General features: G+C 41.9%; 1 protein-coding gene across 4 annotated transcripts in view; it reads right to left on the bottom strand.

Moving 5' to 3' along the window:
- The window catches only part of LOC148336725 (multiple epidermal growth factor-like domains protein 11), a 115029-nt gene that overhangs the window by 28642 nt on the left and 59318 nt on the right, over positions 1–27069 (bottom strand). For all 4 annotated transcript variants that reach the window (XM_088295643.1, XM_088295642.1, XM_088295641.1 and 1 more), the window contains exons 6-10: positions 7445–7691; positions 6274–6394; positions 6056–6192; positions 839–1051; positions 78–252 (exon numbers count right to left, since the gene is read on the bottom strand). In XM_088295643.1, the coding sequence (XP_088151769.1) occupies positions 78–252; positions 839–1051; positions 6056–6192; positions 6274–6394; positions 7445–7691 (893 nt within the window). The remainder of the gene's footprint in view (positions 1–77; positions 253–838; positions 1052–6055; positions 6193–6273; positions 6395–7444; positions 7692–27069) is intronic.

Below are 27069 nucleotides of genomic sequence, written 5' to 3'. Positions count from 1 at the left end.
AAATGTTTGCACGCAGAATAGAACATAAAAGAATAAAACATCTTATAAATATATTTCTTTTAAACGTCTGCACTTACGATATATCCTGGAGCACACATGCACATTCCAGTGATGCCGTCACAATCTGCTCCATTAGCACAGGCACACACTTCTTTGCAGCCTTCACCGTAGTAACCTGCCGGACAGGTCTCGTTGCAGAATAGTCCAGTCCATCCCGCTGCACATGTGCATTCTCCTGACAAAGGGTGACAACTAGAAGCAAAAACATTGGAAGGAAGGGAATACATATACATTGAAAACTGTAGACATTTAACTAGAAAATAGAAGCCATAGTAAGGAAATAAACACTTTGATCTTTGTTGGATATATTTTCCACATGTTTTTAGCTTTAACATATCGTCCCCAAATTAAAAAAGGGGCATTTTCTTCTTCTTAATAGAATTTTAGTGGTGGAGGGTGTTTTCATCCACATAAGTCAGCAAGTAAAATATTTGGCTCTCCCTTCAGTACTGTCAGTGTCCTTGAACAAGTTATTCCTGATACAGCATTACTGATGCAAAAAGTTCTAGGGAGCCATTGTCATGCTGTTCATTATATTTCTTTTTTTTCTTGTCATAATGTCTTTCCTATTATCTGCAGAAACTGTTGAATTAAGCTGACTTGCTATTCATCATAGAATATTCGATTTAATCACCACATTCTGGGCTGCGTTTACAATTCAGATTTTTCAACACTCTTGGAACAAACTCCCATAAAAATTAAATCAGCAGCGGCATTGGAAAAGCTTCCGAAACAAATGTACGGTATATAGTAGGACGCTAAAACTTTTTTTGGTCACCTGAGTGTATTTGCCATTTTGCAGGGGCAGTCCTTGTCACACAGCAGTCCATATATCCCTGCTGGACAGAAGCGGTCCTGGCAGCTTGGACCCTTGAATCCCTCGTTGCAAAGACATGCCCCGTTGATGTGGTAGCATTTCGCCCCATTCTGGCAGTCACATTTGTGGGCACACTGTGGCCCATAAGTGCCCACTGGACATTCATCCTGGCACCTGCCATCACATAAAATAGGGATTCTTTCAAAAGTCTTAAAGTAAAGTTGTTTATAGGGCAGACAGAAATAATTTGCTAATTCTTGGCAGGGTCATTCATGGATGTGCCAGAGTGTATCTTAGTATAATATATATACTACTATGCAATATATACTATACAACACTATAGTCACTCTAGGCACATATAGATAAAATAGACAAAAAACATTCAGACTCACAAAATAATACCAAATTAAAGTTGTCAATTAGCCTCATTGGCATGTTTTTGTAATGTGGGAGCACCTGGAGAACATGCAAACTCCACACAGAGGTGGGTCCATGAATTGCATATTATATCATTCATGCACCAATATTGTATAAAATACAATATTGTATCTCATTTGTGGTCTGTTGGTAGCAGGGAGGCCAGCTAATGGGGCTACTTAATAGTGTAAAAGACAAAGACAAACTGTATAGACATGACATCAATATGAGGATAATACTTGTTCTCCCGGGCATTTAGTTGAAAATTAAACATGATAGTCATCCAACTTTGAATTGTAATTCACAAGGAAAATGAAGGACTCATCCACATATTATCAAGTTCCCAACACCACACATGAAATGTACTTAACCACAAACCTCAAATAGTTATAGACACAGTAACACAGTGACACCCTCGCGTACTGCTCAATATATATATATATATATATATATATATATATGTATACATATACACTGCTGGAGTGTGGTGCTTGTGGGCAGAACGAAATGTACAGTATACATTTTGAGAATTGTTTTTAATAAAAAATCCTGTCAAGATGACTCCATTTAGATCAGATTCAAGGATCAAAGAAACCTATTAGAACAGTCTTTGATATAAAATACACTTCATATTTGTTGATTTTACATTAATTACAAGGTAATATTCCAGTAAATACCTGTTAAAAGCTTCTCAAAAAATAGTCGTAGAAAAAATGTGATCAAGTGATTGAGACCTGGACACCCATACACACCCACACCAAAGATGAGATTGCAGGATGCCAGAGGACAGGAACCTTGGGGCCGTGAGACGCAGGACTACGGAAAGAATAATTTCACCCGACAAGACCTATGAATCTCTCTCGTGTGAGGGACCCCATATATCGTGAGGGCTTCATTTTAGGCGCTCTTCGATGTCTGCATTCGTCTTGGATGCGGGTCCTTGCAGGGATCAGAAAAGTAGCCCAGATATCTGACTTGTACTATTTGCTGAACTCCAGAGAATTGAAGAGGCTATCGGAACAGATTTGGATCAGTGTTGAGTCTTTATTTGAACATTTTCCTTCTTGAATATAGAAAACAAACACCATTGAGTCATAGTTAATAGTTAGTTGTTAATAGTTAATTAACGGTTTAATCCCTCGTAATTCGCATTTGCTTGGTGATTAAATTCCAACTGTATCTTAATCACTAATTCATTTTGCACATAATTTAATAATCAGCAATCCTAAAACATTTGGTCCGAATTCTGTATTGAGCAACCTCCACTTTAAATATTGTTTTGTCATGATATACAATATAGGTGCTTGATTGCGCAGTATTGGTCATCAAGAAGCTGCAACATTTTCTTGCGGAAAAGAATAAAGGGGCAGATCTTATTTTTTTCCCTTTTGTTAACTGTTTGGTCTCGATGAATCGAATTGCTCTTCACATGAAATCGAAAACATTTCCTCCTTGACAGTGCTAATGGCACACAAAAAAGCAAGAGAAAAAAAAAAAGGCTAAAACGACGATAAATTATGCATCTTCTTTAAGACTTGTGATTCAATGTGGGACATTGTGTTTTAATTTACATTTACTCTACATTTTAAAGACCCAACAAGTTGCTCAGAAGATTTCTCAACTGGAGCGAGAAAATCTTTAGTGGGGAAACATGAGTCTATTGGCACTGAATTTATTCTTCTTTCTCAAACCCTGAAAATAACCTGATTCCGCTGCATTTATCTAAAAGATCCAATGAAAACTGTGTCACCTTCTAATAGAACATTGTTTATGCTAATTGAAAGCCAAGTTAGGCTAACATCTCCACATGCTCCACATATAATCTAATTGAAGCTACTGAGAAGTAGACAAATCACTCAATTAAATTGGCTTCCTCAGGATGTCTGTTGGGTATCATGTTCAAATCACGTTGACTTAACTGAGAGTCTTATCTTTGCTAATTCCATTACAATGCGGACAGGGTGGAAGAGAACTCACTCAAGGAATTATTCTGTGTGTGTCGGTTAATTTACCTGTCCTGGCCCGAAATAAATGGATGTAATTTGGTCCAATTGAGAGTAACGGTGGGAAGAGCGCGAATTAGATGGCAAGGGCAACGGAGGGAGATGTGACGTTTATGAATGTCTTTTTCAGGTATTGTATTGGACATGATAGAAAAACAAACCAATGGCTCGTGATATGTATGTAAGAACATATGCTTGGTTTGATCAAAATTCACTCTCAGACACCAAATAATCATATGAATGGAAGACTATATTATATATACCTAATATATTCCGTCATATTATAGTAATCTCAAGACTGCATACAAATGTGCCCCCGGAGAATGTGAGCAGACGTGAGTGATTGGCATCATATCAACATTCATTACTGGATAAATAAATTAAATATTGTCACCAAGATAAATAAATGCACGAGTACAATAAATTAGATAAAGATTGCTACTAATTAGCAATAGAATAACATAACATTTGATTATTATTCTACCCTAGCAAGTGGAAAAACAGCACTTGTAAAGTGCATATTAATGTGTCTATATAAATAATTCATTAAGTATTGGGTCAATATTCAACCGACTCAAAGCTGCAGTAAATAAAGAAATGAAGTTAAAAGGCTATCCAATCAATCTATAACAGGTTAGTGGATGAAAAGCACAATCCTACTAACTGCTTTAAAGTTATGCATCCAGCAAAATGTAAGTTTCAGACAGTAGGGAGGAAGAATATGTTGGATATTTTGGAACTAAGTCAATTTTTAAAAATGGGGAGCCCCAGAATGCATAACAAACCAAACTAAGACGAAAAAGGCTCGGTTAATAATAAAAGACATTAAAACCCTAACCGTTTTTCAATGACAAGCTCAATTTATGTGTCTTTTTTTTTCAGGAAAATGACATTAGCTTGCATTTTCTATTTCATCAATTATTTTGGGCTAAAGCAATACAAACGTGAGGAGTTTAAAAACAACTCCTGGTAATGAGCAGTATGGCCACGTCTCCTTCCATGTCTTGGTGGGAGTCACGGGAGGGACCGATCATCGAAAACCATCCATGCCCGGCTGCAGGCTGTCACCTGCTGCCTGCTGCCCTCTGTCTCCTGAGACTTGACAAAAATTTAGCCCAGATATGTGTCCGAAATACAGTGGGAGATGCTTCTGGCTGCAGTGGCTCATTTGCTCTTGGCATCCAACTAGTGACTTGTTTAATAATTTGTGACCCCTTAGTTTTTTTTTTTACACCTTTAGCTAATCGTTAATAGTTCGTTTTTTAGTTACTTTTAGGGTAGATCTTTAGTTTGCGTGCCAGCTTTTGCTGCCTTTTGCTTTTGACCCATTTCTCTGACCTTCTTGTTTAATAAATTGTAAATTGTGTTTTATTTTTGTTTGTTTGTTTGTTTTTGGGTAAATACCTTTTTGCCGTTGGCTCATTTTTGTTTTATTAAATCTGGCGAATTTATAATTGCTCGGATCGTGTTGTTGATCTATTCCACCCTTGGGAACCAAGAGTGAGTTCTTTCCCTCTTATGTTATACACCTAACCTTAAATGGGTAACATCCTGTGTTTTTATGCCCATGCTAAATAAGAAACGGAGTCGCTCGCAATTTCTGTAAACAATCTTGTTCGAATGAATGACTGCGTGACCACAGTGCTCATTACCAGGGTTTTTTTAAACTTCTTAGTTTTGTATTGATTTCTCCAAAACAAATTGATCAAATCGAATTTGCAAGCTAATTTTCCTGAAAAACAGGGAATCATAAATTGAGCTTGTTATTGAAAATTGATCCTAGCTAGGTGATCCCTTTATTATCAAATTGTGCGATTACAATGCATTGTAAGGTTAGTACACAGTCATAAGAGCCATAAAAGTGATTAATTTAGTGCAATGGTTCAATTGCTCCAGAAGTGAATTGCTTTTGGTTGCAAACTCTGTAGACATAAGACACATCAGTGGTAATGACAACATTATCGCTGATGCCCTTTCTCATGATCCACCGACCTAACTTTAGTTGTTGTTTCTCTTCTACCCTCTTCTGCTTTCTATTCCTCCTCCTCTTTTCAGGAACCAAGGTTGCTGAATTGGAGGATAGATGGATGGATGGATGCATGGTTGGTTGGTTGAAGGATGCAGCTCTACAGCTTGGCGACGGGTGTGGAGTTTGTTTTTAGCCGTGGGTGAATTTGGGCTCAGGGTAAGTACCCTCATTTTAAGGTAGGCGGTGTCTTGTTGAGGAACCTCCTCAACAAGACAGGGTAGGGGCCTCAGGCAGGCATTGGTGGATCCTCTTCTTTCAATGCCACCTGGCTCATATATTATACAAATATGTGTGCTCCTCACAAATCATCTCTATCTCGCTCTGCCCTCAGGTAACTTTCATATGTTGGTGTCTGATTTTTTTTGGTGAACGCATTCAAAAACTATTGCACATAAACTTGCTTTCATCCTTGCACTTTGCATACACTTCACATATTTACATGCGCACATCCCATGTTCCATTTTTATTGTTTAAAGTTCGTTATTGTTTACAATCTAACCTATGTTGTTGTCTGCGTCCCCTCATTTTTGCCACAGGCTTTGAGGAAGGAGTTCTTTAAAAATAATTTTGAAGGCATTCTTTTAAGGAAAAGAAAATACTAATTATACTTTATTGACGTGGTCATTGTCCTCTATTTCTTTTTGGATTAAGGTTATTCCCAAAAGCAATTTGTCAAAAATGTTACATTCCATTTTAACATGATTGTTTTCTTCTGGTAACGTTCTGTACCTTTCTCCAATGTAGCCAGCGGTGCATTGGCACTGGCCGCTGATGTGATCACACAGGCCTCCATTACGACACGTACACTCCAGGGAGCAATTGATGCCGAATGAGCCAAACTGACACGGCTGTGCGCACACAGGACCCTGAGAAAGCAAGATGACAAGACCTTAAACTTTTTAATTCGGCATCTTTGTCTAAAATAAAGAATACTAAGTTCCACATACCACCCAACCAGCCGGACAGGAACACGCCCCAGTCACATGATGACACGTCCCGGCATTCTGACAAGGACAGCGCTGCTCGCACAGGGCGCCATGCTTCCCTGGTGGACAACGGTCCTCGCAACTGGATCAAGAGAACATTGCAACATTTTATAATGAAATAAGTTTAATACAAACCGGAAAGCTTACATTTTGAAACACAGTAGTGAAAGGTGTTCCTTTTTAGACTGGCTATTTATTTTGCAATAAATAAAAATACTGAAATTTAGTAAATAAATATAATAGCTCACAGCTGCAGACACACTTGTAGTTAAAATAGCAACACATTAAAGGGAGCAGATTGTAACCAATTACTTTTTTCTGCAAAAGTTTAAAAGGTTATATTTCAATGCACTTAAAGTAATATTGAAAAATTATCAATGTAAAAAAAAAAACTGTTTGTAGAGATGAATAAGCAGTCACATGAATCAGTGTACTGTCGTGCACTTTGTAGAGAATACTTTGTGCATGCATTACTGGATATAGATTCTATCAGTCGTGAGCTGTCAGTGCCTTCAAAGCCTTCTCTGCAGGCCAAACACTGTCAGACGAACAAACCTTAACTGAAATTAAGTCCTAATAATTGATTTCCAACAGTCTTTTCATTTTATTGTGTGTCTTGGCCGTGCGACTTCCAGTCAGTTGTGTATTTTTATTTTTTATTTTTTTGTCCAATCAGATTTCAGCTTTGATGTGTTGTCATGCACATATTTTGTCCAATGCCTTCAGGTTCTTGACTGCAAGCATCGACACAGTCACACACCATTGGAATCTCGGGTAGACAAACTCTTTGGCGTTGGGTGACAGCTAGCTGTCATGGAGATATGACACTATTCTATTGCGTTACCAGCATCACTGGTGATTTACTGATGATCAGTCCACACCTTAAACCTCAAGTTAGCTAGGATAGTTTCTACTTGAGAGTGAAAAAGAACAGTGTCCACAACACTAATAAGAAAACAACCTAACTAGTGTACCATAAGGCAACGATGTGAATGGGCTCTCAATACTTTTTGAGAAGGGCATTTCGTCCCAGGTATAGAAAAGTTCTTGTCTGAGAAAGATTCTGGTATGCAGTGTATATAAATCAAGCAAAATCCAGTCAAGGCATTAACAATGATGAGAAGCTACCTACAAGGCCCCAGTGTATCCGGGTGCACAGAGGCACTCGCCACTTTCATGGTGGCACGTTGCACCATTTAGGCATTGGCACTCAAGCAGACAGTCCTTGCCGTAGAAGTTGAGCTCACACGGCTCCTCGCAGCGCCAGCCCTGGTAGCCATCTGTGCAGACGCAAGCTCCTGTGATTGGGTTACATTTGGCCCCGTTGCGACACTGACAGCGATTCGAGCAGTGGGCACCCCAGAAGTCACTTTCACAGGCTAGACAAACAGAGAGAAGTGGGGGAGTCAGCATATGATTTATTATTGAACATTCATCAATGTTTGTGTTATCAGGGTCACAGAGGTCTAAAAAAGAAATCCGAAAACCTCCATGAGCACTAATCATAATTAATTCATTGGTTTATAAAATGCTTCAATGCAATAAACACATTTATCCCCAAAAATATAGGGAGTCATAGGGGTATAATAAGTATAATGAAGGGACCTTGTTGATTTGCTCAAGTAAGGATTCAGGACAAATAGGTGCATTCCAGCTAAATTAAACCATTGCTGTTACATAATTAAATAAATCATCAAACAAGCCCACTAAGGTAAAAAAATAAATAAAAACTACATGATGTACTGTAACATAGACATTACAATTAATGTCAGTGGGCCCTTTGGCTTGTTCATGTCGTTTACATTTATAAAAATATTGGAAAAAAAAAACTAACTTGAGTTCCGTGGCTTTTCACATGCTGGAAATGTGCACATTATTTTACAATATTGTATTTCTTTTTTTCAAAATTACAATTACAGCTCAGCCTAGCCAATCAGAAATAGTATAAGAAGGCGAAGTCCATCTTGTCCAATGAGAAGCGCTGTCCTATCAATGATCACAACGCACAATAATAATAAAATACAAGGCATGCAATATAGCAGACTTGTCGACGGATGAAATGCCATAGAGCGACAAAGAATCTTGCGAAAAACGTTGTTTTGTGTGCGCGTGTGTGATTATGTGTTTCCCATGCAAAGAAATCCTCTTCACTGACATGCAGAAATAACACATGAGCTGTGGGAGAGCTCCACACCACAGTGTTAATTACGTAAACATTTGACAATGCTTAATTTTTATTCCGTGAAATATTTTTGTCTTTTTTGAATATTAAAGAAATGAAAATTCTTTATGTGTTCAGAGTTAAGGGCCATCACAATATTGCACCAAATATATACAAAGGCATAAAAAATGAATGCTGTTAATTAATTTCAGATATGCAAATTAACAAAGAAATCCGGTTCCGGCGCCGCGCGAGTGGCTGCCTGTTTACAGCAGCGTGGCTCACTATTGAGCCTTTTTCGTGTGTTTTATCCCTTTACCCTTTTTTATTTTATTTTTACCTCACCTCAGCAATGGACATCCAACTTGCGGTGGTTTTACTACTGTTGGGGGCTGTTTTTTGCGCGATCGTGTCCGGAGACGAAACTCGGAGCTACGGATCGATCGTGTACACAAGAGATCAGCTGTTAGCACTCCGTGCTAACCCCGCGTGGGCTCCCGGAGCGAGACCCGATATTCCCCGCGAGCTGAGGAGGAAGAGACGGGGATGTCGTGCGGGGGCTAAACGCCAGGCAAGGAGGAGACGTTATCACCCCGTCCTCCCGTCCGTTATTATGGGGAATGTTCGATCCCTCCCCAACAAAATGGACGAGCTAACAGCGCTAACCCGGCACGAGAGGATTGTCCGGGAGGCTAGCTTGCTGGTGTTCACGGAGTCGTGGCTAACAGAGCTAACGCCGGACGCCGTCGTGGAATTGGACGGCTTCCAAATACTACGCGCGGACAGGACACTGGAGAGCGGTAAGAGAAAAGGGGGAGGGCTGGCTGTGTTTGTTAATGATAGATGGTGTAACCCTGGGCATATAACTGTTAAGGATCAACTTTGCAGTCGGGACATTGAGATGATAGCTGTTAGCATGCGTCCGGTCTATTTACCGCGAGAGTTCAGTCATGTGATCGCGGTGGCAGCGTACGTGCCTCCCTCTGCTAACGGTGAGACAGCCTGTGATGTACTGAATGCAGCTGTGAGCAGGCTACAAACACAGCACCCAAATGCCTTGTTCCTTATCTCTGGTGACTTCAATCATGCTTCTCCTTCCTCCTCTCTGCCTTCATTCACACAATATGTAACATGACAAACCAGAGACAATAAAATATTGGACCTCTTCTATGCCAACACCAAGGATGCGTACACGTCACTGCCCCTCCCCCCGCTGGGCAAAGTTGACCACAACTTGGTTGCTCTCCTGCCTGTGTACAAACCTCTCGTCCGCAGGCAGCCAGCTGTGACACGCACAGTTCAGCGATGGTCCGGAGAAGCCGAGGAGGCCTTGAAGGACTGTTTCAACACAACTGTGTGGGAGGTATTCAGCGAAGCTCACGGTGAGGACATTAATGGTCTAACAGACACAGTTACAGACTATATTAACTTCTGCATGGAGAACACCATTCCCACCAGGACTGTAAGATGTTTCTCCAACAACAAACCCTGGATCACACCGGACATTAAAGCTCTCCTGAAGGAGAAAAAGAGGGCTTTTGTGTCAGGCGACAAGGACGAGCTGAAGAGAGTGCAGCGTCAGCTGAGAAGGAGGATCCGAGAGGGGAAAAAGTCCTACAGGATGCGGATGGAAGAACAACTGCAGCGGAACAAGGCCAGGGATGTCTGGAGGGGCCTGAAGACCATCTCAGGCCACGGACAAGCAGGTAAGACCCAGAAGGGGGGGGGGCTTCAGTGGGCAAATGAGTTGAACCTATTTTTCAATAGGTTTGATCAAATGTCTGACCCCGCTCAGGCTTCCCTGACGCAGCCCCCACCCACCCCTCCTGCCACTGCGAACAAGACCCTCTCTCCCCCTCTCTCGCCCCTCTCTCTCTCCACAGGCTCCAGTTCCCAGCCTTATCAGACAACCACCACTTCCTCCTGCTCAGCCTTGTTCCTCACAACATCTCAGGTGAAGAACCAGCTGAGGAAGATGAAGGCGAGGAAGGCGGCAGGCCCAGATGGGATCAGCTCCCAGCTCCTCAAATCCTGCGCAGACCAGCTGTGTGGAATCGTCCAGCACATGTTCAACCTGAGCTTGAAGCTGGGCAGAGTCCCCCAGCTGTGGAAAACATCCTGCCTGGTTCCGGTTCCAAAGACACCCCATCCGAAGGAGCTCAACAACTTCAGACCAGTGGCGCTGACGTCTCATCTGATGAAGACCCTGGAGAGACTGGTCCTCGTCCATCTGCGCCCCCTGGTCAGCTCCTCAATGGACCCACTCCAGTTTGCATACCAGCCTGGCATCAGTGTGGATGATGCCATCATCTACCTGCTCCACACTTCACTCTTCCACCTGGAGAAGGCGGGGGGCACGGTGAGGATCATGTTCTTTGATTTCTCAAGTGCTTTCAACACCATCCAGCCCGCCTTATTGGGAGACAAGCTGGAGCAGGCGGGAGTGGCCCACCACCTCATCACATGGATTCACAACTACCTCACAAACCGGCCACAGTACGTGAGAACACAGGACTGTGTGTCTGACGTGCTCCTCTGCAGCACGGGAGCGCCGCAGGGAACTGTGCTGGCTCCCTTCCTGTTCACCCTCTACACCTCGGACTACAAATACAATTCCACAACCTGTCACCTGCAGAAGTTCTCTGATGACTCTGCGATTGTCGGCCTCATCACTGACGATGACGATCGGGAGTACAGAAGGGTTACGCAGGGGTTCGTGGACTGGTGTCAGCAGAACCGCCTCCAAATCAACGCTGGGAAATCCAAAGAGCTGGTGGTGGATTTCCGCAAGCGTCGGCACTCTCCACCTGCACCAGTGAATATCCAGGGAACAGACGTTGAGAGGGTCTCAACTTACAAGTACCTGGGTGTTCATCTGAACAATAAACTGGACTGGAGCGACAACACAGACGCTCTCTATAGGAAGGGTCAGAGCAGACTCTTCCTACTCAGGAGGCTGAGGTCCTTTGGCGTTCGGGGAACACTCCTCAGGAACTTCTATGACTCGGTGGTTTCATCAGTCATCTTCTATGGAGTGGTCTCCTGGGCAGGAGGCATCTCGGGCCGAGACAAAAAGAGACTGGACAAACTGGTGAGGAGGGCCAGCTCTGTCCTGGGCTGCTCCCTGGACTCTGTGGACTCAGTGGGGGGCAGAAGGATGACGGCAAAACTGTCATCAATGCTGGACAAACCAGCCCACCCATTCAATGACACTCTGAGAACATTTTACAGCTCCTTCAGTGACAGACTTTTACACCCTCGCTGTACCAAAGAGAGATTTCGCCGCTCCTTCCTGCCGACTGCTGTCAGGCTTTTTAACAAGAACATTGGGTCAGGCCTACAAACAGGAGGGCATTAGTGCAATTGTGCAGTCCTAGAATGCAATATACACTACTACTTTACTTTCAGCCAAGGGTGTACTTAAACATCGACCAATGATGTATTTTGTTTACCATTACAGTATTCTTATTACAATACTTCTATCACTGTAGTATTTCTACCACTGCAGGATGTTCACTATTACAGTACTTTTATCATTACAGTACTTTTATAATTACGGTATTTCCTATCATTGCGGTACTTTTACTATTACAATACTTCATCATTGCAGTATTTTTCCATCGTTGCAGTACTTCTACCATTATAGTACTTTTATCATTGCAGTATATTTTATCATTGCAGTACTTTTACCATTACAGTATTTTTATCATTGCAGTATTTTCTATCATTGCAGTACTTTCCTGTCATTTCAGTACTCTCACCATTACAGTACTTTTATCAGTGTAATATCTTTATCATTGCAGTATTTTCAATCATTCAGTAGTTTTTATCATTACAGTGTTTCCCCCTCTGTATAATGGACAGGCATTAGGAGTGTTTCCTTACACTTAGATACGTTTATACTGTGTATATTTGCATGCTTTTTATGAATGTCTGCTGCTAATGTTATACATTAACGGCTACATTACGCCGCCGACTCTGTGTGATCTATATCTTTGCTGCTGTAACACTTCAAATTTCCCCATTGTGGGACTAATAAAGGACATCTTTATCTTTATCTTTATCTTTAAATATTTCACAAAATTGCCAGGTATTTTCTTCAGGTGAGTGCAATTCTCAACAATGACAGCAAACATGTTAATTAAGCACATGAACATACAAGAGCACACTCATTCATTAATGATGAAATGGTGGAACCTTAGACCAATATAAAACGCTTAATAAACAGCGGGAACTCCAAAACTGCTCTCTTATCTCTGGGAACATATTATATTACAACGTGTTGGGAGAATGCTCAATAGAGGCCTCTACTTGGAAGTCCAGGTTCTCTGACATGGGGTTACTATTACACTGTTCTTGAACATATCTCCATCTCCTCATTTCTTTTCGTCCCCTGTGTCCTCTACTTTCTGCCATTTCTTGCTCTCGTTCCTGAGATACTCTTCGAATCAGCGTTTCACCCCCATCCCATATGGTAATAAAAGAACTGAAAAACCAGAGCTACATTAACCCGCTATCTATTCTGAATGTTGTAGAATATTTCCAAAACATTAATTGTGGGAACTTCATACAGAAGTAGTTCTCGTGCTGCTAATGACATAGACTGTATATAAATTAGTTTAGCTGATGTTTGTTCACACAAGCGTGCACGCACGCACACATTAGAGCTGTAAATTATGTCGACCCTATTTTACAAAGTGATTTTACAACGTGACTGAAGTGATATTTGTTATACATTTTCAACGCAAACACTACTCGGGAGAGAACAAACTGGAGAGAACATTAAATTTACTCATTTGAGTCATCTGACGGTGTAAAACAGTTTTTGTTTTTAGCACTCAGAATCATTTTATAGAGTTCTTTAGCTTCTGACAATGTCTTCATTGCTCTCTTTATCATTTATATATTCATACACATCACTCTGTGAACTATTCGAAACGATAGTAAGTGTCTGGGTTGGTGCTTCAGTGAGAATAAAGACATTGCCTTTTTCTAAAATGTTCACAACTCACTGATTTCACAAAATAAATGTGTACAACTGGCCTGAAAGCTTGGCTCGACACACAGAAGGACAATTTAGCCACATTATGCTCTTATCGTGGATACAAAGATGAGAAGACCCTGAAAGCTTTTGATGTTAGTTCATCGCACAGCTAATTCTCCCAATTTTTGTGTGTACAAATTTGGCAATATGGCAAATGTACTGAACGCACTCAAACGAATTATTGCGGCAAAACAGTAAAGACAAAAAATATCATGCGTCAAATTCACAATTTTCAAGTCCAACCTGCGCTACTCAGAGGAAAATAGACACTCACCAATGGATTTTTTTTTTTTCGAAGTGAACATTCAAGTGTCATTGAAATCACACTTAAGTGTCAAAACTTCTTATTGGGTTTTTGTTACTTGTGATGAATCCTGCATGTTGGAGAGATATTTGAAGTAAGTACGAATACCACCTTGATTCTCACCTAAAAAGGTGTCTGCAACCTGAGCAAGCTTTTTTTTTTCTTTTTTTTTTAATATAAGTTCTGCTGCTGACTCTTCTCTATAAAATGGAATTACCATTGTTAATCATTGACTATGACGTTGTAATTAACACATAATAAAAGGTAAATCTGAAAGTGTTTTTCAGATGGCGCCCAATAGATGTAAAGGTTTTGTAGGCATCCTCACTTTAGGATTTCTATTTTCACTTTGACATTAAGTAGAAGGAATTGCTTGCATGAATTAGAATTTGTAGTTGAAGATGACAAGAACAGCAAAGGTTTACTTATTTATTTTACTGTGGACGGTGTTACATAAACTCTGATTACATACATCGGGTAGAATTACCTTCCTGATACACAAAATAGAAAAACAGCACTCCTCAGAAGGCAGGTGAAGTACAGAGAGTTTGCGTGCCATGTGCTCTAGCCAAAACAAAGCACTCATTGAAATGAGTTGAAACTAACCAAAGAGGAATGAGTAGCCTTACATTGAATGTTTGAACAGAGCTCAGCGCAGACTAGGAAAAATGAATGTTCACTCGCTCTTCACCTACTCGCCGTTTCCTTCCTTCTGTGACACATCTGTTTCTCCAGTCTTCTTTTTTTTCCGTCATCTTCTGTCGCCCTCTCAGAGAGGGGAATTCTCTTTATTACTCTTAACTCATGAGCCAGCATCATCAAATCCTTTATCCTCTCAAAGCCTCAATTATTCAGCAGCGAAGAGCCCAAATCAAATGACTAATGACTTTGATCAAGAGTAGCTTGCTGGCACTAAGCAGAACTTTTTTTTCAGTAAATTAAGAACAAAATAATACCCTTTGACAAGGGCTTACTCAGTAAGGAATAGTTTTCAGTTTGTCAGTAGTGGAGTCCCTCTGTGCCATTAATATTTCGGAACAGTGGCAGCTTCTGGCATGCGTAATCTGAGCAGCCAAATAGGGTGGCAATAAATGTAAAATGATCTTTTTTTGTGTGTGAAGGCATGACCTGTTAATCATTGGGGTTTGTATTCGCAAATTACACCCCTTGCATATCTCAATGTTGACATCAATCAGGAAGAGTCAGGCAGTCAAAAGAACAATTGCATCCTTAAAACACAGTTAACAAGTTGGCCACTAAATCAAATACCAACCATACTTCAGGTGAAATCATATGATGTAGCACAACAGCACAGTAAGTACTTTTAACACGTACACACACACACACACACACACACACCCCAACGCTAACGCAACTGTAGTTGTACATCAAGCATTAATGTGAAAGAATTGCACCTATAAAGCGTCAAAAATCAGTCTTTTCACTTGCCAAGTGCTTAACGAGTGTTGTTAAAAGGAAAGGTGATGGACAAAGTAACGCTTTTTTGGAATGTGATGACATGAATGAGTGACATGTCCATACACATGGCCAAAGTCATTTTGCTGCCCTTTTTTCTTTGATTAGTGTATGTCACCCCCTTAGGTGGATGCCGAGGACAAGCCACAGTTACCACCGTTAATTAAAAAAGAATAGAAAAGAAAAAAAAAGGTCACCATTTAACAGAACTAATTTCTTAAAAAGAATGTGTGGCTGGATGAGATTAAAAGCTGGGCTAAAAATCAACATAATGAAGTGCTTAAGGGGGAGGTGCATAGTATTCATTACTTGTGCTGCGATTCTTAGTTTAGGCAAGTTGTTCCACAGCGATACAAAGCTTCCCTATTGTGACCTCGAGTAAGTGGAAAATGTAAAGTTGTGGGATACTTTATAATTGTCTAGAAAGCTGGAAACATTTCTGACAAGCCGGAGACAGTCCCTCTAAAAAGATCGTTTTCGGTATATAGGGGTTAAAAAACTTTTGTGAAAGTTTCGGGATCAGTTTCACTTCTATCCATATTAAAACCACAGATCACACTTCAGAAGCACATTCTCCACCTTTAACGTCCATGTTAGTCATATGTCGGATCAAATTCCATACTTCCTTTGTATGGCATTCTCCCGGTATGTTACGTTGCTGCCATGCTGCAATTATTGATAGATTCAGTTCTTTTTGCACCACACCCACGATTTCATCCACCAACTTTAATGACAATTTCTGAAATAGGGTTTATTATTGGGATATTGCAGTTTTCATGAGAATGACGGAGTCAATACGAAAATGTATGTAGTCGGTGATAGATTCCATAGCACTGTGTTGGAAAAAGACCAACTTTGTCCAGAACAAATAAAAGCATTCCCTCAAATCCCCCAATTTGTCATTTATCCATACCTTTGCAGAGTTTCTGGTTTGATGAATTTAAAAACAGATGAATACGTTTGAAGCATCTGTATATAGTGATCAGAAGTGTACCGGAACTGAGCCATACTGCTTGGTAAAAGAGGGCTATAGGAAGGGCGCTTGAAGACATTACTGAGATTTCACAGGGGAAATTATCATTTATTTATTGATCAAATCAAATTTTTCATCATGGGTCCTATTTTAAATTGTGGGATGGCAGCCCTTTAAGAAAGCGATGTAGTCTGTGTGAGTGAAGCTGCCAGAGATTGCCCCCTTTGGAAATAAAGCAAAAGAAATCCAAAGGGGTGACTCGTTTAGACATTCGTTCGTGGTGCCATGTAGGTAGAAAAGCTTTGTTTCCTAAAAAGAACATCTCTTAAAAGACAATTGGCGGGAAAAGAACCCAATTGAGAGTGAACCTAACCTGTGAGACTCCATTTTGTATGTTAAATAGAACATGTACTTGAACATGACAAGACGTGCAGTTAAGCATGGGCTGAGAAGGATGGAAGCCTGAATATATAAGTCCTCAGAAAATGTACCCACACGAACCAATAGCTGCCCTTTTGCTCCCATCACCCACTTGAAGACAAGCTAATGTCAAGGTCAGACGATTTCCGGTTCCGGCGCCGCGCGAGTGGCTGCCTGTTTACAGCAGCGTGGCTCACTATTGAGCCTTTTTCGTGTGTTTTTTCCCTTTACCCTTTTTTATTTTATTTTTACCTCACCTCAGCAATGGACATCCAACTTGCGGTGGTTTTACTGCTGTTGGGGGCTGTTTTTTGCGCGATCATGTCCGGAGACGAAACTCGGAGCTACGGATTGATTGTGTACACAAGAGATCAGCTGTTAGCACTCCGTGCTAACCCCGCGTGGGCTCCCGGAGCGAGACCCGATATTCCCCGCGAGCTGAGGAGGAAGAGACGGGGATGTCGTGCGGGGGCTAAACGCCAGGCAAGGAGGAGACGATATCACCCCGTCCTCCCGTCCGTTATTATGGGGAATGTTCGATCCCTCCCCAACAAAATGGACGAGCTAACAGCGCTAACCCGGCACGAGAGGATTGTCCGGGAGGCTAGCTTGCTGGTGTTCACGGAGTCGTGGCTAACAGAGCTAACGCCGGACGCCGTCGTGGAATTGGACGGCTTCCAAATACTATGCGCGGACAGGACACTGGAGAGCGGTAAGAGAAAAGGGGGAGGGCTGGCTGTGTTTGTTAATGATAGATGGTGTAACCCTGGGCATATAACTGTTAAGGTTCAACTTTGCAGTCGGGACATTGAGATGATAGCTGTTAGCATGCATCCGGTCTATTTACCGCGAGAGTTCAGTCATGTGATCGCGGTGGCGGCGTACGTGCCTCCCTCTGCTAACGGTGAGACAGCCTGTGATGTACTGAATGCAGCTGTGAGCAGGCTACAAACACAGCACCCAAATGCCTTGTTCCTTATCTCTGGTGACTTCAATCATGCTTCTCCTTCCTCCTCTCTGCCTTCATTCACACAATATGTAACATGACAAACCAGAGACAATAAAATATTGGACCTCTTCTATGCCAACACCAAGGATGCGTACACGTCACTGCCCCTCCCCCCGCTGGGCAAAGCTGACCACAACTTGGTTGCTCTCCTGCCTGTGTACAAACCTCTCGTCCGCAGGCAGCCAGCTGTGACACGCACAGTTCAGCGATGGTCCGGAGAAGCCGAGGAGGCCTTGAAGGACTGTTTCAACACAACTGTGTGGGAGGTATTCAGCGAAGCTCACGGTGAGGACATTAATGGTCTAACAGACACAGTTACAGACTATATTAACTTCTGCATGGAGAACACCATTCCCACCAGGACTGTAAGATGTTTCTCCAACAACAAACCCTGGATCACACCGGACATTAAAGCTCTCCTGAAGGAGAAAAAGAGGGCTTTTGTTTCAGGCGACAAGGACGAGCTGAAGAGAGTGCAGCGTCAGCTGAGAAGGAGGATCCGAGAGGGGAAAAAGTCCTACAGGATGCGGATGGAAGAACAACTGCAGCGGAACAATGCCAGGGATGTCTGGAGGGGCCTGAAGACCATCTCAGGCCACGGACAAGCAGGTAAGACCCAGAAGGGGGGGGGGCTTCAGTGGGCAAATGAGTTGAACCTATTTTTCAATAGGTTTGATCAAATGTCTGACCCCGCTCAGGCTTCCCTGATGCAGCCCCCACCCACCCCTCCTGCCACTGCGAACAAGACCCTCTCTCCCCCTCTCTCGCCCCTCTCTCTCTCCACAGGCTCCAGTTCACAGCCTCATCAGACAACCACCACTTCCTCCTGCTCAGCCTTGTTCCTCACAACATCTCAGGTGAAGAACCAGCTGAGGAAGATGAAGGCGAGGAAGGCGGCAGGCCCAGATGGGATCAGCTCCCAGCTCCTCAAATCCTGCGCAGACCAGCTGTGTGGAATCGTCCAGCACATGTTCAACCTGAGCTTGAAGCTGGGCAGAGTCCCCCAGCTGTGGAAAACATCCTGCCTGGTTCCGGTTCCAAAGACACCCCATCCGAAGGAGCTCAACAACTTCAGACCAGTGGCGCTGACGTCTCATCTGATGAAGACCCTGGAGAGACTGGTCCTCGTCCATCTGCGCCCCCTGGTCAGCTCCTCAATGGACCCACTCCAGTTTGCATACCAGCCTGGCATCAGTGTGGATGATGCCATCATCTACCTGCTCCACACTTCACTCTTCCACCTGGAGAAGGCGGGGGGCACGGTGAGGATCATGTTCTTTGATTTCTCAAGTGCTTTCAACACCATCCAGCCCGCCTTATTGGGAGACAAGCTGGAGCAGGCGGGAGTGGCCCACCACCTCATCACATGGATTCACAACTACCTCACAAACCGGCCACAGTACGTGAGAACACAGGACTGTGTGTCTGACGTGCTCCTCTGCAGCACGGGAGCGCCGCAGGGAACTGTGCTGGCTCCCTTCCTGTTCACCCTCTACACCTCGGACTACAAATACAATTCCACAACCTGTCACCTGCAGAAGTTCTCTGATGACTCTGCAATTGTCGGCCTCATCACTGACGATGACGATCGGGAGTACAGAGGGGTTACGCAGGGGTTCGTGGACTGGTGTCAGCAGAACCGCCTCCAAATCAACGCTGGAAAATCCAAAGAGCTGGTGGTGGATTTCCGCAAGCGTCGGCACTCTCCACCTGCACCAGTGAATATCCAGGGAACAGACGTTGAGAGGGTCTCAACTTACAAGTACCTGGGTGTTCATCTGAACAATAAACTGGACTGGAGCGACAACACAGACGCTCTCTATAGGAAGGTTCAGAGCAGACTCTTCCTACTCAGGCGGCTGAGGTCCTTTGGCGTTCGGGGAACACTCCTCAGGAACTTCTATGACTCGGTGGTTTCATCAGTCATCTTCTATGGAGTGGTCTCCTGGGCAGGAGGCATCTCGGGCCGAGACAAAAAGAGACTGGACAAACTGGTGAGGAGGGCCAGCTCTGTCCTGGGCTGCTCCCTGGACTCTGTGGACTCAGTGGGGGGCAGGAGAATGACGGCAAAACTGTCATCAATGCTGGACAAACCAGCCCACCCACTCAATGACACTCTGAGAACACTTTACAGCTCCTTCAGTGACAGACTTTTACACCCTCGCTGTACCAAAGAGAGATTTCGCCGCTCCTTCCTGCCGACTGCTGTCAGACTTTTTAACAAGAACATTGGGTCAGGCCTACAAACAGGAGGGCATTAGTGCAATTGTGCAGTCCTAGAATGCAATATACACTACTACTGTACTTTCAGCCAAGAGTGTACTTAAACATCGACCAATGATGTAATTTGTTTACCATTACAGTATTCTTATTACAATACTTCTATCACTGTAGTATTTCTACCACTGCAGGATGTTCACTATTACAGTACTTTTATCATTGCAGTACTTTTATAATTACGGTATTTCCTATCATTGCGGTACTTTTACTATTACAATACTTCATCATTGCAGTATTTTTCCATCGTTGCAGTACTTCTACCATTATAGTACTTTTATCATTGCAGTATATTTTATCATTGCAGTACTTTTACCATTACAGTACTTTTATCATTGCAGTATTTTCTATCATTGCAGTACTTTCCTGTCATTTCAGTACTCTCACCATTACAGTACTTTTATCATTGTAATATCTTTATCATTGCAGTATTTTCAATCATTCAGTAGTTTTTATCATTACAGAGTTTCCCCCTCTGTATAATGGACAGGCATTAGGAGTGTTTCCTTACACTTAGATACGTTTATACTGTGTATATTTGCATGCTTTTTATGAATGTCTGCTGCTAATGTTACACATTAACGGCTACATTACGCCGCCGACTCTGTGTGATCTATATCTTTGCTGCTGTAACACTTCAAATTTCCCCATTGTGGGACTAATAAAGGACAACTTTATCTTTATCTTTTATCTTTAGACTACACAAACGTAGTCCGATTTCGGGCCGGCGACGTGCCGCAGGAAAACATAGTGTGGCATATTTGGAGTTGTGACACATCATAGCCCATGTAGTGTGACGTACTCAACGATTGGTCGTTTGGCGATTAGCAAACGTGATGTAATTAAACATGTTACCTTAAATGTTCTTTTTGGAGAATAAACAGTGCATACTGCCATCACCCAATCATCCATAAATGCGTCAATAGTCTCTTCTTTGTGTGTGTGTGTGAGAATGCCTCCATCGACACAAATTTTTTTCTAGTCCCTCCTCCCCGAACAACCAATGTCGAAGGACAGAATCTTGGTAGAAGCATGGTCGGTGACAGACTTGTAGTGTGACGTCTCGCCCGGTCCAGGACACAGAAGGATATTATCTTGTATTCTGATAGCGCAGCCGTTGCGAACGACAAAAACATTGTGCAGCGAGAAGGCCATGAGGTGTTTCAAATTCTTCTGGGTCCCAGGAAATCGTCATTTGCCGCGTAATGACGGGTGATATGCAAGCAAGGAACAGCTAAACATCCCAGTAGACGCAGGTGCAACATGCAAGTGCCGTTAATAACCGAGAAAAACAGCCTCTCCCCTGCGGCATCCTCAACTTATACAGACATGAGTGTACCCAATCAAAACCATTTTCTAAGTCGCTTTTCCTCACAAACTTTGCTGGTGTGCTGGGTACATCATGGACTGGTTGCCAGCCAATCACAGGGCACACATAGATGAATGACCGTACACACTCACAATCACACATAAGGACAATTTAAAGTGAAAATCAACCTGCCATGCATGTATTTGGTATGTGGGAGGAAACCGGAGTACATGGAGAAAAAGCACGCAGGCACAGACGGGGATTCAATTCAAGTGTTTGTTAAAAAAAAAATGTGTATTTTAGATATTATAGATACTATTTGTAGTCAGAGATTCAAGAAGGGGTTGAAATGACGAGTGCAAGTTAGTTTCTGTGACAACTTCAATAGGAATTGAAATGCCCTTCTGTCTCTTCTTTTCCAGTCGTTTGTAACAAAAGGGTGTCAGTGCACAACTATTTCCTGACACAAGAAGAAATTATGCAAATGTAAAATCATTCATTAGCCATTATCAGGTGGCAGTCTTTTGGTTGAGTTGTTTTTCATTCATGAAAATGCTAAACAAAAGCTACTTCTGTGTGCCCTGAGAATAATTTTAACAGCATGCAGGAATTGATCGTATGAATTCTGTGCATTTTCTTCAGCAGAATTGGCTTTTAGGGCAGTGACAAACATCGGGGCAGGGATTTGGAGTCCCGTGGAAAAATATCACATACAATATATTCTGCAAAATGAACATACTATTTACTGGGGCCCCTGTTCATCATGGGCCCTTTGAAACGTCATTATTTTCTGCTCCCCTTTCAGTGCCCCTGCATAGGAGGCCTAAATCTGATCCAATCTAGCATCTACTTGAAGAATGAAGGGGACAGAAGTAATTAATCAGGTGAAAAATATTTGAGTTCATCAGGTGGAACATTAGGAACATACTGATCCAACTTGTGTAACTTTCGTCTCCAAAACCAATAATGATGCTCAACAGCGTGTAAGGCTCCACTTGCACTCCCGACAATGTCTGGACCTATTAGCGCTCTCGTCAGACAGCTACTACAGTCGATAGTGAGATGTGGCAGTGGTGGATGCAGTGACACATGAGAGCATGAGAGACATGCTTAAATGGATTCAAGAAGAGTTTACTCTGTGGTCTCACATAACTACTAAATTGAGTTGATATTAAGAGAGTTTATTATTAAGACTCAAATTTGCAGTGTTAACATCCAGGAACTATTGAACGCACTCCAGTCACATGAAGGAAACTAAAGCGCTACACTTGCAGCGTATGTATGTCGGATGATTGGTTCACACACAGACCAATTTGTTTTTTATATTTGCATATTTGCCAAATCTTGTGTTTTCTTCCAAATGACAATTGGGCTGAATATATATCGTGGGAGCAAGCCCCATTCAGGCTAGCTACCCTCATGGAGTGTCTGTTCTGACAGTTTGCACATATTTGTCGGACTGCTTGGTTCTGAAACATCGAATGTACTGGCCGGTCTCCTTGATAATGTGCTGAGGGACACAATAAACCTTCTAGCCAAAAATCATTATAGATGTGCCATCTTAAAGGATCGTTATTACCTAACATAAGTGGACTGCAGATAGAACCTTTACACCTATTGTATGCGTTGTGGGCACTGGAAAAATGCTTAACCTTTCACGGAATCAGCCAGAAAAAAAGCCACAAATTCAATTAGTCCACCAACTGACATTTGTCAATTAGTCGGTGGATCCATGCGTTGGAGGGATGCTTGCCTTAACATTGGCACTAAAATGCCCCACTCAAAAGTCTCTGTTGTGATTTATTTTTTTGTGATAAGATTTACGACAAATTGGCACGGCCACTTTTGGAGCTCGGCTATTTATTTTTTCCGGTCTAACCCCGTCTACGTTACATCAGCGAAGCAGGCATTATAATGTTGCTCTGTTTGTCAGTTATGTTGTCTAAAATGGCCACCAAAATCCAAATGCACATTACTACTCTTGTCCAATTCAACCTGTGAAAGTATAAACGCGTTCTGCACTGTTATTTGGATTTATTGACATCAAACATGAGCTGATGTGATCACCTCCACAAAACATTGAACCGATTGATTCTCCACTTACACAGGCTGAAGAGGACAGGAGCATGAATGCGCACACGAACCCCAACTGGTTATATTTCGGACATTTCACCATGCTAATCTTTTGTTAAGGGTCAGGAGGCAACGAGCAGCCAGACAAGGATATTACACCCCCCTATAGGGTCATAGCTGTCATAGGTAGTAAAAACTGGGGCCAATCTTCATCCAAATAAATGTGCACGTTGACTCATCCGGACTTCTTGTTATCAAGGAGGAGTGCGAACAGCTAGCATGCTAGCCCTACGCCTGCATCTTGTAAGTAATTACTTCACTAATTCCCGTTACAAATTACCCACAGCTTTACTATTTAAATGCTACATTACCAATCTCATCTGCTAAATTTGTCACTGTGAATTAAAAAAATACAAACGTATTTTTGAGGTTAACGTCATGTCTCAGTCACAGTGCGTGTGTGTGTGTGTGTGCGTGTTTCTATGAGATGGGAGGTTGTCAAGCGAACTTCTCTTTTTTACCTTTTACAAATTAACAAACTGGTCATGTGGACAGGTTTGAAAACCTTTATGAAGCGAGCGAATCTACTTTCCCTCATCAGATGAAGTTATCTATCGACCTCTCTGCCTGTCTGTCTGTCTGACTCTGCAGCATGGTGCCCAAGTGGTTTGTATGTCTTGTTCACATTTCTTGTGCTTTGGATTTGAATTGTTGGTGCTCAGGCTTACTACCACACATATTAATCAGCCATAAGACAAAAAAATGAGGAATATATAAAAATAATCAGTCCCCAGGCGCTTAGTCCTAAAAATTGTCGGCTCCCAACACCGTACTGAACGGTGAAAAATAAAGCGTTGGTGCATGACGCCACCATGGGAGAGATGCTAACGGCACAGGTTCATTTAAACATCATTAGCTGGCTAATTTACTATTCAAATCCGTTTACCTTATTATGATATGTTCTCTCCTTTTTCTTATTAGTCTTCTTCTTTTTCATTCTTATACTCCACAAACGTGCCCAATGCAAATAAGTATACACTGTTGATTTTTTAGGGATCGCGCAGGGCCGATTCGTGGCTGGACTAAAATCAACCTCCGGCCTTTGTTAATCCAACCCTTTTTTAACATTTGTCACCCCAACACCCCGCAAGGAAAATGGGCGTCTGGCCGGGCCGGAGAGCTGGACTGTTCCGACTCCAGGATGGACTGCCCTAGCTCTGCTAAATATATTCTTTTTTTTTTTTATGGCAGTCTATTTTGAAAATGATGTGTGAGGTGCAGCTATAACATTATTTTCATGAGACTCTCCTCATTCAATGTTAAAGAGAGAGTATAAAGACGTTTATTTTTTTTAAAGTTCACATATTGGTTATTTATATGTATTACTATCTAAATGTCTGCTTAATGTTTTATACTGACAGTTAAATCCTGGAATGAGTTATTTCACTCAGTTATTTTTATTGCTGTAACTGATTGTGAACTGTCTTTATTTTTCATATTTCGTGCAACCTTTTGGTTAATGTATGGTCTTATTTAGTGTCGTAACAATATTTACTACGCAAATCATGAAAAACAAACCTGTCAATTTTTAAGAGTTTGAGTATCATTTCGCATGGCAGAACGACACTGAGCCGTAGACGCATACTCTCTGAACTCTGATAGCTAGTTGCATGGATGAATAAAGGATCATGAAGCTGTTCCGTATCTGTCATGAGGCGTGCCAATCAGTTAGCCCAGGCGAGAAGTAAAAGATCAATACTCGCTGTCAGCCAACTAACGCCCTGCTGAGCTCAAATTTAATGTCATGCAACCTCCAATGAAGGAACCAATCATAACAAACAGGCACGCACAGACACAGCACAACATACTATCTCTTACAGCCTCGAGCTCATTTCATCTATTTTTAATTCACTGAAATCTTTTTCACTTTCAAGTTTAGCAAGAGGCAAAGTATAGAGTAATAAACATGTGCCGTGTCAAAGTTTGGCTTTTGCTCTTCCAAAAGAGGCAAAATATCATACGCTTTGTGAATACACCTATATTGCATTTATCACAGACAAAAGGTTATGGCTGCTTAAGTAAACTGAAATAAGAAAACTTGATATTAAGAGTAGCTTCACTCAAGGATTTTTTTTTAAATGCAGGAACAATATTTCATCATTTAATCTCCTGAATATTAGTGGGATAAAAAAAATGTTATATGAACAAGTTTCAACTTATAACTCACTTTCATATAAATTTAGATTGTGAATGTGGAATAATAGTAGTGCCTACATAAAGTTGGATGGTCGACTACAATCTAATATTTTGAAGACCCCATTGATTTATTTCCCTGAAGCGCACAGAACTTCATTCAAGTTGACATACTTGAACGGGTAAAACTATTGTCATGAGAGCATTTTTAGACGGCTGCGGAGTCCCTTGACAAATGAACAGCCAATATTTTCAAAAAGAAGCAGCAGGGTGCTAAGTAAGCCCAGCAATGTAGCACATCATATATATGTGGTAGTAGCTTACATATAATGGAAGAGCTATAAAAAATAAAGCGTCAAGGCAAATAAGGTTTGTAAATTCCATTCAGACTTTTGCCCTTTAAAACTACGTCATACGAAGTTGAGTTGTAGGCGACGATTGACCCATAAACCCAAATGTGCACTTGTGTTTAATTCAGCACCATTGATTTCCTATTTTCAATTAATAATTGTAATTAGTGGCAGCATATTTTAGGCTGTTTGGGACATGGGTCGATGAGGGGGCAGTTTGGCCAGATGGATGAAACAGTTCACAGCTCACAGGGCGTTAGTTTAGAGCAACACTGACTGGCCGATGCGTTCACAGAATATGTTTGCGCATCTCCATTATTAAGATATTTTTCTCTGATGGAGCCCGTACTTGAGACGAGGCAAAACTTCACTCATCCACAACTAATGTGACTTTTCTTGCACTGCCCTCCTTCAGAAGGTTTCCAGACTGTATAATTGCAGTAATTAGACTTTGTCAACATATTTACTGTCCAGTGTTGCATGAGATCTGGCAATAGTTCTCTTGATGGCTTTTGAGTGAGTTAGCTATGTTGGAAAATGGCCCACCTTTCTTTCATGTACGCTAATTATAGTTTAATGATCTTGTTTTATGCAAAATGGGCCTTAAATCTGAGTTGCGCTGAAGGCGTCATTTGCCTTGGGTTGGAGGTCAAACCTCCGTCACATTACTGAAGAAGAGTCAGCCACCAGACCAGAAAAATGGAAATGCAGGAGGATTACTTTACCAACACTTCAAAAATTGAGGCACACATCAATCTTAAAATTGTACAGGAACTTCAGGCCCTATGAAAAAAAAAACACGAAAAATACTATTGTCAGACAAAATTCTACAAAACCTTTAAGCTAAAAATGATTTTTGCACTTCTTTCAGCCTTTATTCTTCCTACTAAACATGTTGTCAAGTGACACATTGTAGTTTCAAGTTTTACAATGACATCAATGTTCGGCGCAATCCCCACATCAATTTAATCTGATTGTACAGACATCGGCGCCTGTTCCTGAGAAAGAAATACACAAATGTTTTGTTTAGTATTTAACGAAAGGGTTCTGTCTGTATTCATGACTGATGTTTTAAATTATTATTATTATTTTTTATTTCTGCGGGGATGAAGACTGCAAACTGAAGAGGAGTGGGGACAAGGAATGGAAGTGGCTTATGTGCCCCTCA

The sequence above is a fragment of the Idiotropiscis lumnitzeri genome, chromosome 5 (assembly GCF_059441095.1).
Source record: "Idiotropiscis lumnitzeri isolate Australia: NSW breed Sydney's pygmy pipehorse chromosome 5, RoL_Ilum_1.0, whole genome shotgun sequence".
Lineage (NCBI taxonomy): Eukaryota > Metazoa > Chordata > Actinopteri > Syngnathiformes > Syngnathidae > Idiotropiscis > Idiotropiscis lumnitzeri.
This window is presented reverse-complemented; position numbering and strand designations above follow the sequence as displayed.